General features: G+C 40.4%; 1 protein-coding gene across 1 annotated transcript in view; it reads right to left on the bottom strand.

Annotated features, from left to right (window-relative positions):
- Positions 1-538: 538 nt before the first annotated feature.
- Positions 539-12,524, bottom strand: part of fa2h (fatty acid 2-hydroxylase) — a 34,793-nt gene continuing 22,807 nt past the window's right edge. Inside the window, exons 2-7 of the mRNA XM_084936263.1 lie at positions 9,901-10,014; positions 6,707-6,849; positions 5,009-5,109; positions 4,719-4,891; positions 3,382-3,634; positions 539-3,281 (exon numbers count right to left, since the gene is read on the bottom strand). Of these exons, the coding sequence (XP_084792389.1) occupies positions 3,214-3,281; positions 3,382-3,634; positions 4,719-4,891; positions 5,009-5,109; positions 6,707-6,849; positions 9,901-10,014 (852 nt within the window). The 3' untranslated portion in view covers positions 539-3,213. The remainder of the gene's footprint in view (positions 3,282-3,381; positions 3,635-4,718; positions 4,892-5,008; positions 5,110-6,706; positions 6,850-9,900; positions 10,015-12,524) is intronic.

Below are 12,524 nucleotides of genomic sequence, written 5' to 3'. Positions count from 1 at the left end.
CTGTCCGAATTTGTGTCCGAAAGTGTTGCAATAGAAATCATGACTCATCACACAGCGCAAAGTTTTTTCACCCTTTTGGTGTACAGCTTTAGTGAGCCTCTGAATTACAACCACAGTTTCCTATTCACAGCTGACAGGAGGAACAGAAAGAAGACTGCGTGCTGTTCTGCTTCAGGGTTTGATGTGTTGTGCATTCGGAGATGCTCGCCTGCAAACCTTGCCTGTAAGGACTTTGAGCTAAAAGAAAAGCAACAGTAACTCAAAGGGATCCAGATATTTTACTGTGACCGCTGACATGAACAACCACGTCACATTGAAAGTCTTTTGAACCCCCCCCCAAAAAAAAAAAAAAAAAAAAAAATCTCTACATTCAGAGGCAAAAGCAACACCTCCGTTTTTAAAATATAAGATAAAAAGATTCAAATACTCCACCCTTCATCTCTTACAATGCAATTTAAAGTCATCATCACGCATCACGGTTGCAGAATGGAAGCCACCACAATCAGCGAATAAAAATAAAAAACTGGACAGGCCAACATCAGAAATATACAGATATTTATTTACAAATACATTTGCATTTGCATGGACTTAAAAATTCCAAAACACAAGTTAAGACATTAAAGTAAACAAATTTAGGATTTTTTTTTTTTGCTGCAAAATTTAGCACAAGAGAAAAATTTCACAAGTTAGAATCATATTTGCTGTTTTTCATTCTTACCATATAAATATACATAAATAAGATCTGTATTTTTATTTTTTTTAATTTAACTCCAACAAGTGGAATCCTTTCACTTTGCCAAGCAGCCGGCACAATCATGTCTTATTATTATTATTAGAACTTATTAGAACCATCAGCATAACAGACATTAAAAACATTCTTTAGGTTCTTTTTGATGAGTTAATGCTTTCTGCACAAAGTCTTGAACATTCATAATCATCATAATCACAGCTAAAGATCAACAGATATTTGTAGACAATGACACATTTTGGTGCTAAATCAGTTAATAAATCCACTCATTTCGTCATAGTGGAAACATTTTGGTGTCCCTCAGCCCTCTTTAGGTTTACACTTCACTGTTATTGCTGCAGAGAATTTGTATAAAAATAAATGAAACAACTATTTATTTATTTTTAAAAAAGAGGAGTATAAATGGTGTTAAGGTTCTGCATTACAAATCTTCTTGAATGGTTAAAACTCAGATGGATTAGATTACATACACTTCTATGTATGTATGTACACTTCTATAAGTGGAAGTATTTATTCAAGCTAGAAAAGCAGATAAAAAATAAATTTCCTGCAGCAGCAGTATGTTCTTACTGTGCTTCAGTTATTCATGTAAAGAGTGTGAATTAAGTTTGTTCTACTTCACTTATCGGCGTTGTCGGGCGTTTTTTCAGGAGACATTTTGCGGATCCACCAGTCAGTGTCAAGACTTCCTGCTGTAAAGTCAGATTTGTTGATTTATCGTCATCCTAGGGAGGGGTCTGCAGGGCCAAAATAAACCACCGACTTTAAAGTCGTCCTATTATGCTTTTCCTAATTTTCTGTAATATTTGTGCCGTTACAGAGGTTCATACCCATGTGCAAGTGATCCATGAGACAGAAGCTCAGGCTTCAAACTACCCTAAACATTCAAGTTTCAGATAGCTTTCCTTTACTCCTAGAGAGCAGATATCCCTTATATATAGTCAACTAAGGCACAAAGCTCTGAGAGGCATCCAATCAGAAGAAAGTTGGCTTTAAGAGGAGGGGATAAGAGAGCTAAGATGGTTTGTTAGTATAATGTAAATAAGCATTAGTTTGAAGTGTGAGTCATGCCAAGCTACACTTGAAACATGGTGTTAGAAGTTGCATTATAGGTCCCCTTTAAAAGGAAGGATGTCAAGATTACTTTTAGAAAATAACACTTCCAAAAATCTGTGAACTTTGACCCCAAGATCCCCACAGCAGGAAATCAGACAGACTGGCTTCATGCCTTCAGATTTGTCCCCCGTCACCCTGGTAACCACACTCGCTCTCTAACATATAGTCAACCTGACAAAATGAAGACTGTGCGATTAAAGAATCTCCTCTACTGTACAAAGCTTCATACAAAATATTATTTTTACATCTTTGTTGAATTATTAACGAGGAAAAAAAATAAAAAGATGGAAATATTACAGACTTGCAAAAATATATCTCCACAGGGGTTTCAGACATTCTGAACTCTGCTTTTACATCACATTAACAGTACATGGAATTAGCCTCCTACAGTATAAACTCACTCCTGCAGATTTGGTGATAATAAGTTAAACGTATCTCAGCAAAAACAAATGTGAAACTGAAGGTTTTCCAGGCACGGCTGCTTCTTAAATCAAGCGAGCCCAAATGTGGTGGAGGGAACTTTTGTGATTTGTTAGCAGCGCAACAGTTTATAGCAGCGTAGCAGAGAAAAGCTGTGACAATGACGAGGAATATGTAAGCTGTAGATGATGCGAAGGCGGGAAGAAGCCTTTTTCCTCAGTAGATTAAATAGTTAGCGTACTCTCTCTCAATCTCTGTCACACTTTCTCTCTCACATGCACTCTTTCTAATCAGCTCTCACCCCCCTCCGCTCCACCCATCTTCAACATTCACCTACCATCTATCACTTCCTGTTACCTCTTGAACAGTGTGTGTTTTTGGTGAGCTGTGTGAGCATTGTGCAGTCAGATTAGTACTTTTATCACAGTTTTCCCCCTGTATGATTTTAGATTAAAAGATTAAATCTAATTCAAATTGACCACATGCATCACAAAACAGATTTTTCTCTCCACGGCCACCTCCCAGCTGTACGCGGCGACATTCTGAGTGGTGATCAGGTGATAGGTTGGTGTTGGTAAAGCACAGGTGGCAGATTTCTTAAATGAAAAAAGAAGAAGTAGTAGTAGAAGGAAAAATGGCACTGAAAGCCCTCACATCTGAGTGGAAATGATCACAGTGAGTAAATAGTGCGGGCAGGTTGACACACACCCAGATGACTGAGCTTAAGGTAATATTGTGGTGCTGGTTAATGTGTTACACAGAGTATTAATGGACTGGATGCAGTGGCCCTGAAGTTCCTCCTAGTCTGTGGAAGTTATATGGCTGCAGAGATGTAACTAAAGGAGTTGGGATGGTTGGAGAAGGCAGGCTGGGGGCTAAAAGAGGGTGGTTGACAAGTCCTGTGGCCCTTCGGGGGAGCCGTTTCCACGTCAGAATTTTTCATCAGGGATGGTTGTGTTGAAGGGGTGGTCCCAGAATGTGGTGGTGATCCCGAAACCTGGTGAGAAAAATAAAGATCCCAATCAGAAAAAGAAAGAAAAAAACCCCCAAAACAAAACCATATTTCTTCTAAGGCTGTTAGCAAATGTAATCCTCACCTGATCTCTGGTGCTCGAAGTGGTGTTTGACGTGGTAGGCCTTCAGGCTGTACAGATATGAGCCTTTCTTCGGAGAGCCATAGTGAAGGTAGTAGTGGATCATATCGTATACGACGTAGCCGCCCAGCCCACCGACAAACACGCATACTCCGAGGATGTCTGGGAGCACGCAATGGATGGACATGTAGAAGACCACCACTACTAAGGAGGCGAGGCCGGGAGGGAAGACCAGCCGAGAGCCGTCAAACGGAGACTGTGGAGAGAGAAAATAAATAAAAAGATTTATATACGGTGGGCATTTTAGACCATTTTACGTCCTTTTTTCCCCTGCAACAAATAGCCATCACAGGTATTCATCAGACAGTAATTCAAAAATGATCAGCAAGTGGCCGACCATACAAATGTTCATTTTTCGATTTGATGTCATAACCTGCAGATATATTCATGGACGTTCTGTCAAAGGAACAGATGAACTCTGAACATTATGCTGCCGTGATAAAAATCAGCTTTTTATCTTGACACAATAAAATTTAATTGATCAAACTGCATTTAAGGTTCACCACAGTTCAGTTTTTAACTTGGGGCCATCTTTGCATCGTCAGCTGTTTGGATCATTAATTTTGCAGCTTCCTTTTTCCAGATTTTGTAATGAAGCGATATCTTTCACAGCATTTTCCTCAGCCTCTCCCAACAGCTTGTTGCTGCCATCAAACTCAAATTAGAGTCTGAATATTACAATATTTTTCTAATGTTTGTTTTTGTGAATAAAATATGGGTTAGTAAGATTTGACAAATCATTGTATTGTGTTTTTTTATTTACAGCTTATACATAGTCCCAGAATCTTTGGAATCGGGGGGTTTGTGAGATTTTGTAGAGCGACTTTATAGCTTCTACAGGAAAAACATCACATTTCCTATTTACACCGACTATCAGTTATAAGGTTTTACATAGAAGACGCTAATAAAAAATTATCTAATTTTATAACCTAGTAAAACAGAAACTGAGGTGAACAGCATTTTCCCCCACACACTGCTTCTGCATTGTTTATCTTAACTCTTTATTAAGCTAAGCTAAATCAGCTTCCACCTGTGGCTTAAACTATACTGTGGTTAATGTTACAATAATTTAACTTACAATATTTGCACATCCGTAACTACTTATACTTGATATGTATTCAGTTTATAAAAGTATTTGGAAACAGGAGGACGTCTGCATCCCCCTCCTCCCTGCAATATAAGATTACCACCTCAGCTGGTGCCATAAAGGATGATTTTAAACAAAATCAAATATTGCTTTAATGACTCACAGCTGTGACCTCAGCGGTGGTTGTTCATACCTTGTGGTGCTGTCCATGCAGGAGGAAGTGTAGCGTGATGAGGTAGTAGTTATGAGCTGGTGGATTCATGTGAAAGACGAAGCGATGGATGCAGTACTCGATGAATGACCACAAGAACCAGCCCATCATAAAGAGGACTGGGAAAAAGTACTTGTTGATAGGGATAGAGAAGCCTGGGAACACACACATGCTCGGCTATAGATGGCTCAAACAGAAATGTGGACACACAAATGAAAATGAAAATGAAAACACAAGTGACTGTGGCACAAACACAGGTGCGTGTGAGTTACCTGAAGTGAGGGCTAGCCTGGTGGTGCCCTGTGCCAGGGTGGTATAGCAGTGCCAGCTCAGATAAAACACAATAGGGAGCCACACAATAGGTACCCAATACCTGAAAGCAAGAGAGTGTAAGCATTAGTTCACGCTCTCACTCTGTTACTAGAGGACAGTGTATTCAGTTTACGATGTGGGCCATTAATCTGAACTGGGCCAGAATGGTGAACGACATGATAAACGGGTAAAGTTACAGGAAACGTTCTCAGTCCAGACTTTCCAGTAATTATAAAAAACATTTTGTTGTACTACGTTGTTTTATTTCCCCTTCTGGTATAGAAAGGGATTTCTGTAGTAGATAATAAAATAATAATAATAAATAAAAAAGAAACAAAAACAAACAGGAACTTTATCATTTAATTGTTAATCTATTACTTAATTACTTTGGTGTAGTATGAATATGGGGTCCTTCATCAACAGGAAAAAGTTGTAAATCTTTTAAAAATACAAAATCTATGCACTTCTTCATATTTCACAAAGCTGTCAAGCTGGCCCGACTGGAGCCTTTGCTGGGCCATTTCTGGCCCCTGGACCTTATTTTTGACACCCCTGGTGTATGGCGTTGTCCACAATGCATCAAAACAGGAAAAAGAGAGAGCAGGGTGTGACCACAGGTGTGACACTGATTAAATCGGAAATGACTGGAACCTGAGGTGAAGGTGGGTTGCAAAGTAGCTTGCAGAGGTAGGCTGAACAAGCTTAAAATTGCATACATTTATAAAATTGCACTTTTCATTATAATTCAATCTTTGATGACGCCACTGAAGCAGATGTGTTTGCTTATCCTTTGGCAATCACAGAACTGCTGACAGAATTTTCAAGGTGGGAAATATTCTTTACATCACAGCCCTCATCGTGTGGCCATTACACACAATGATTTGCGGAAACCATTGCATAAATGTTTCCATTTACTTTCCCTCAGTAATTGCTTGGCCTCCAGTAATACTGAGGAAACTTGGAGTTATTTTATTTGTTTATTTTTTTTTAAACCAGGATGTGTCCTTCAAAGACAACAAACAAGTATGCAGGACACTTTTCTTGTATTTGTGCAATACCTGCAAACACAGAAACATCCTGTCTCAGAGTAATACTGAAAAACTAGTTCGTGATTTATTACTTCTAGGCTGGACCATTGTACCTGTATACTAGAGCACTTCACATTCGGACTGCGGGCTTATGTCTGGTTCCTACAGTATTTAGAAGTAGAATGGGAGGCAGAGCCCAGAGCTTTCAGGCCTGTCTTCCATGGAACCAGCTCCCAGTTTGAATTTAGGAGACAGACACCCTCTATACTTTAAAATCAGGCTTAAGTCTTTCCATTTTGATAAAGCATAATTAGGGTTGGATCAGGTGAACCTGAATTCTCTCTTAGTTATGCTGCAATGGGTCCAAGCTTCTCTTTTCACTCCCTGTATGTTTATAAACTGCTAGTGTATTAGTCATTAGGAATTATTAATCTCTAGCTCTCTTCAGCAGTGTCTCTTTTGTCCTGTCTCGGGTCCCTCACCTCCAGCTGGTTGATATATAAATATAAACTTAATAAATAACAGTAAAATTCTGTGAAAATGTTGCACGAGTGATTGCCAAGCCTGCAAAACTGAATGTATGTTCTTATCTGATAAATGGTTAATTTTTCTTCAAGCTTCCTTTCTTACCAGGAAGTTTTAGTGATGGCCTCCATGATGGGGTTTCCAAACAGTCTGATAGGTCTGTCAACTGGTTGGTGTACCCACGCATCATATTTCTCTCTGAGGTGGCCCACCTGCCATGCCAGGGGCTTCCGCCAGTCCACCAAATCCTGCAGAAGTACAACGAAACGAAATTAGTAAAACCCGTTCTCTATACACGAGGAGGGGGGAAAAAATCCAAAAAGTAAAACAAAACTTCTCCAGCAGGTGGCAGCATAGAGCTAAAAACTATACTGCTCCAAGGACTGGTCAGACCAGGAAGTGTTGCATGTGAAATTTGCTTGTTGTGTGCGTGTGCATTTGCAGGTTTACTTAAGTCTAAGTGAAAGCTTTTACAAGCTTTTCACAAGTTCCCTGTGTTTACAGCCACACAGGAAATGGGCTGCCATGGTGTGTGACGCGAAGACTGTCAGGTTTCACACTATAACATTTGGAAATATCAGGTGGAATCATTCTGGTAAGGAAACAGGGTGGGAAGGAGTCCTGAGTCAGAACTTGACCTTATGGCCCCACTCGTGTGAGTTGAGAAGAGTGAAAGAGAAGCAGCAAGTCCACTCTTTAATCTTAATTTCCCTCTTAACCCTGACACTTTCCTGTGATTAGTCACAAAATGATGCTTAGTGACCATCTGATGATGACTGTGTGTGTGAGAGACACCCTTATCATGACATCAGGCACCGGCTGGCACAATCACCGGACCTTTACTGTTCCGTGTGCGGCAATTAATCATGTGTTGGCTGTTTACTGCAGCAGACTGTTTAGCTACCAGACACATATCACATTGTTTTAATGGAGCTAGCGACCCTGAAGAAGCGCTGCGCTGGAACACTACCATCTCTGTCCTTTATTACCCCTGCTCATTCAAGGCATAAATACAGCTGTGAACTGCAAAAAAAATAAAAAATACTTTAAGCTATCCACAGATTTAGCATTGTTAGCTGCTGATACGACTACAAAGTTCAACTTTAAATAAGGGGGGAGCCAAAAAACAAAGCAAAACCAGAGATGCTGCATCTTCTGTCTCACATGCTCTCCGCTTCTTGGCATCAACTGTAAATTACTCGAAAAGCAAACGTCTAACTTGATTTAATCCCGAGGGTGAGGTTCTGGTAAGCTCACTTGCAGTCATCCCCACACTTCTCTGCATATCTATCTTTATTTTATTTTTTGATTTGTATGCTTAAGTCCCAACTAACACTGGCATCAACCGAGGCAGTTTAACTCATTGAGAAAGCTCACATCCATTGAATTGTATGCATCTCTGGTATACTATATACACATGCACACCTTCGGGTTTGGATTTATTAAAATCAGCGTGTTGTTTTATTTATTTTGGGGGGAATTAGTTGGTAGAGTTGCATCAGAGCTGTGAACACACCAGGCACAAGTATCCGTCAACATGTTTACATAATCTGCCCATATGCAGATCGACTTATGAACACCTGCCAAGCGAATGAAAATCTGCCTTTTCTGCTACTTCTCACTGCAGTAATTGACATATAAAACACATTTTACAGTCATCTCTCACACATGAATAATGAAACAATGCCAGTAGAAAATAGAAGCTTGTCTTTGCTATAACAAAGTTTGGTTGTTGCTTTAACCAAGGCCATATCGATGAAAAATAAATAATAAATGTGCACAATAAAGTAAAGAAATGTTAAAGTCAAAAACCTTTAAAATAGAAAATGTGATTGCAGACAGAGAAAGTTTCATTTTTACAACACAGTCTTGTATATAACAAGAAAAAGAAAAAGAAAGGAGTGAAATTGTGTTTGTCACATGCTGAGTGAGCACGCTACTGCAAGGAGCTTCCCACAAACAAGTGATTTCACACAAAAAGAAAAAAAAAAAAAAAGCTGGAAGATCACATTAAATTCCACTGTTGTCATATTGAAGTGGAACCAATGACAGTAGAAAACATTGCCTTTTATACTTGTACAGTGACTGAGTGTAACCTACTGATGGATATACTGGGATAACTTAAAAAAAACAAACAAAAAAAAACAAACAATCCAGCTAGCATTTGCTGGTTATATAAAGCCCCAAGCTCAACATTTACTCTAAATATCAAGAAGTCTGAAAATTTACAGTGGTGCTTTTCTTGCATAAGAAAAGATACAGAAACCAGTTTCTGTGTTTAATAACAGGTGAACAAACCCAAGCCAAGTTTGAAGACATGCTTCAGATTCCTGGTGTTACGCAGCTTGCAAATGTGGACGGACTGATTTAGGTTGAGTAAAGCTGAGTATCGAGAAACCAGGACATTAAAGCAGCTACGATCCAGCTTAACCAGTTTGAAAACAAAAGGCGGGCCTTTTTCTTTTTTTAAAATGAGGAAGGCTAGCACATGACAAGTGTGCTGGTGATAATAACAACAACAACAGCATAGCGCAGAAACTGCATGAGTGTTGCACATGGGTACAGTTACCCATGTTTGAGATCTGTGAAGGGAGTGTCCGAGCTTCAGGATTCAAGTTACTGGAAGAAGCAAACCCTCAGAATGAATGGCTTAAACTGACAGATCCCTGTGTCACAAAAACACTGATGTTTGAAACCGGGCCTTGCAAAACTTAAGTGTGTGAAGTCAAGAGTCATGGGTCTCGTTCAATAAAGCGTTGCCCGGCAGCAGAGAGAGCGAGACAGACTGGTTGAATCTGTCATTGTGGCGCTGAGCCTGTTAAAGTGGAAAAACACGTGTCAAACTGCACCATCACATGAGCATAGTTTAAACGAATATCTGACTGTGTGTGCTTGAAGGTAGATTTCAGCACGCAGGGACAAACTCTTCTAGTATGAACATATCATAAAAAACAAAAAACACCTGCACCATTTGGAGTCAAGACTTTCAGAACTGGCTTAGATTTAGGAGTTCAGCCATGCTGCTTTGTCTTCTGTTTTGTACATGCTTGTGTCTGGCAGTGTGGGAAATCATGCAATCTGCAAACAGATGAAGCAGGGTGAATAACCAGATGGCTGTTCACCTACCCCGTCACAGGTAAGCAAATACACTTGTTAGGTCATCCTCCACCTTTTGTTTCCAGTGTCTGATCGATTGCTGTATAATTTCAGCAAACGCACACATTGACTCAAAAAAGATGCAGAAAAGACGCACTCTTCATTTGATCGCATATTAGCCCTGTCTCAAAACACGCACTCACCTTATCGAGGTCCACAGAGCTGCAGAGGCTGTATGGGTCGCGCTCATCCTCTTTCGTCTGCTGTGCCCTTTCTCCTTCGGTCTGTTTATTGGCTTTATTTCTCGCTCTGAGAGTCTGAGGATAAAGAAGAAGAAAAAAAAAAGAAAAGGAAAAAGGATGCCATTAGCAAGTATCATTTATTATTAAAATGGCCTAAGCCAACCACAGATGGAGAAAGACAGATACACATATTTATAGTGCGTGGCTTATGCAAAACAGGTAGACAGCTGCACAATATAGTACCTATGACATAAGCTACGGCTCTGTAAAGATATATAAATAGAACAGGAATCACACAATTATGGCCCATCTGCCCTTTGCCCTTTTACGCTGTTATACGCTACACCTCATCATCATCATCATCATCAACTTTTATTCGCCACATGCAGTAAACTGCAGTGAAATGAACCCGCCCCCTGACCTTACACACACAACACAGACATCACATGGGGATACAAGTCAGAGAACGGTTGCATTACAGAAGAACACTGAAATGTACACTACAATGGGAAAAGTACAAGAGGAAAAAAAGAGACCTCTACTCATGCTGGGCTACAGGAGGACAGCATGAGAACATGAAACAGAAAAACTCCTCTGCACAAAAAAGCACATAAATGTCCACAGCACAACATTATAGAGCACGTGACCAGCAACAGGGTTGGGTAGGGAAAAGGAGTAATCCCAGGCAACACAGCAGCCATCCTGCCACTGCGCCAACTCACCAGCGCGGGCTCAGACCCGCCTCGTGTTCCCAGGAGGCAACAAGCATCGAAGGCGTTGGAAGGGGAGGGGGGATGTGTGAGTGCTTATCAGTGTAAGTGTATGTGTGTGCGTGTCCATAGTTCAGCTGAGACAGTGTCCTTCGCCCTATCAGGCCAAGTAAACAGTCTTCCAGCCAACCCAGGTGGCCTTGCATGGGATGGGAAGAATAGTCAACACACAGTCGTTATCAGCCCCATAAACCGGGTTTTAATGGTTACAGTCACGTGTGACATATACCATAATGCTTTTAACCTTCAAATCGTTGTGTATCGCTGGACACCTCCAACAAAGGATCATGCTATCACATATTGGAACACTGACAGTCAGTCATTACTTTGGTGTGATGTTTAGTTTGTGTTCTGCTGCACAGAAGGAAATGCAGATATAAATGTAATACAATACGCAATACAAATGACTCAAACATATGTTTACATAATTCTTATTTAAAAAGGCACTGAAGGCACAGCTGTTGCAACTGGAGAGAAGCCATGTGGATAATGATGACAGCAGGTGATATGAATATGCAAGGAGTCCAAAACCATCTGAGTGTTTTGCTGATCAGATTTGTCCTCTGATTACTGACATCCAAAGATGAGCTGTAGCTAATACAGACACAGTGCTGAAGATTTATAAAAGCACAACAGATGTTTTGTGTAGTGCATCATTTACTTTTAAAGAAATGGTAAAAATGGTAAATGGCCTGTATTTGTATAGCGCTTTTACTAGTCCCCCCTAGGGACCCCAAAGCGCTTTACACACCCATCCACCCATTCACACACTGGTGGAGGCAAGCTACAGTTGTAGCCACAGCTGCCCTGGGGCAGACTGACAGAAGCGATGCTGCCATATCACGCCATCGGCCCCTCTGGCCATCACCAGTAGGCGGTAGGTGAAGTGTCTTGCCCAAGAACACAACAACCGAGACTGTCCGAGCCGGGGCTCGAACCGGCAACCTTCCGATTACAAGGCGAACTCCCAGCTCTTGAGCCACGATCGCCCTCTTCATTATCTTCATTATAAAGAATAAATGTCGTAAAGACCCACCTTTTAGCACATCCCAGCACACCCACTCACTTCACCAGATGCACCTTGTTTAGTTCTCTCACCTTTGATTGGGTGTGGTGCTTGTCCTCAATTGCACTCACCTGTCGCACATTATATAAGGACTGCATTCACTTTTGGCTCACTCTTTCTTCACTCCCACACGGGGTGGCAGCTGAGCATTGGCAGTCCATGTGTCTTTCCTTCCTTCCTTCTTTGCTTTATTGATTTGAGAATAAAAGGAGAACCCTGTGAATGATTAGATGACTGCTTATTCTTATTCTAATCGGATGAGCCCATGATGCTGATTACTCAACCCTGAGCCTTCCTTTCCTTCATAACAATAAACGTGTCCTGGTCTTCATCACACCATTCTTGAATATTTTGCCAGAGCCAAATTGTTGTGACACAGCACATAACCATCTGATATTGATATCTCTTCTACCTAATATGAGTTGGAGCCAATTAATGACTGATAGGCTTGCGTAATATTTTTTTTTGTTTGTTTTGTTTTGTTTTGTTTTGTTTTTTTTTAAACTGATCAAGATGCAAAATGCAAACAACAAGAGGTCACATGACAAAGAAATAAAAACAAAAAAAGGACAAAAAGGTCTATGATAGACTGATGTTCTGTCAACAAAGCCTTGATTAGTCAAATTAATCGATTTATGCAAAACTGCACTAAGCAACAAACGGACAAAAACCCACAAAAAGATACATTAGCTCTTTCCCATGAAAATAAGAGCAGCTTGGCCTTTTAAAGCCACCTGCAAAGTCTTCAT

This window comes from Perissodus microlepis, chromosome 7 (assembly GCF_051167445.1).
Source record: "Perissodus microlepis isolate ML-2025 ecotype Zambia chromosome 7, ASM5116744v1, whole genome shotgun sequence".
Classification (NCBI taxonomy): Eukaryota; Metazoa; Chordata; class Actinopteri; order Cichliformes; family Cichlidae; genus Perissodus; species Perissodus microlepis.
Note: the sequence above shows the minus strand (reverse complement) of the source record. Positions and strands in the feature narration are given on the sequence as shown.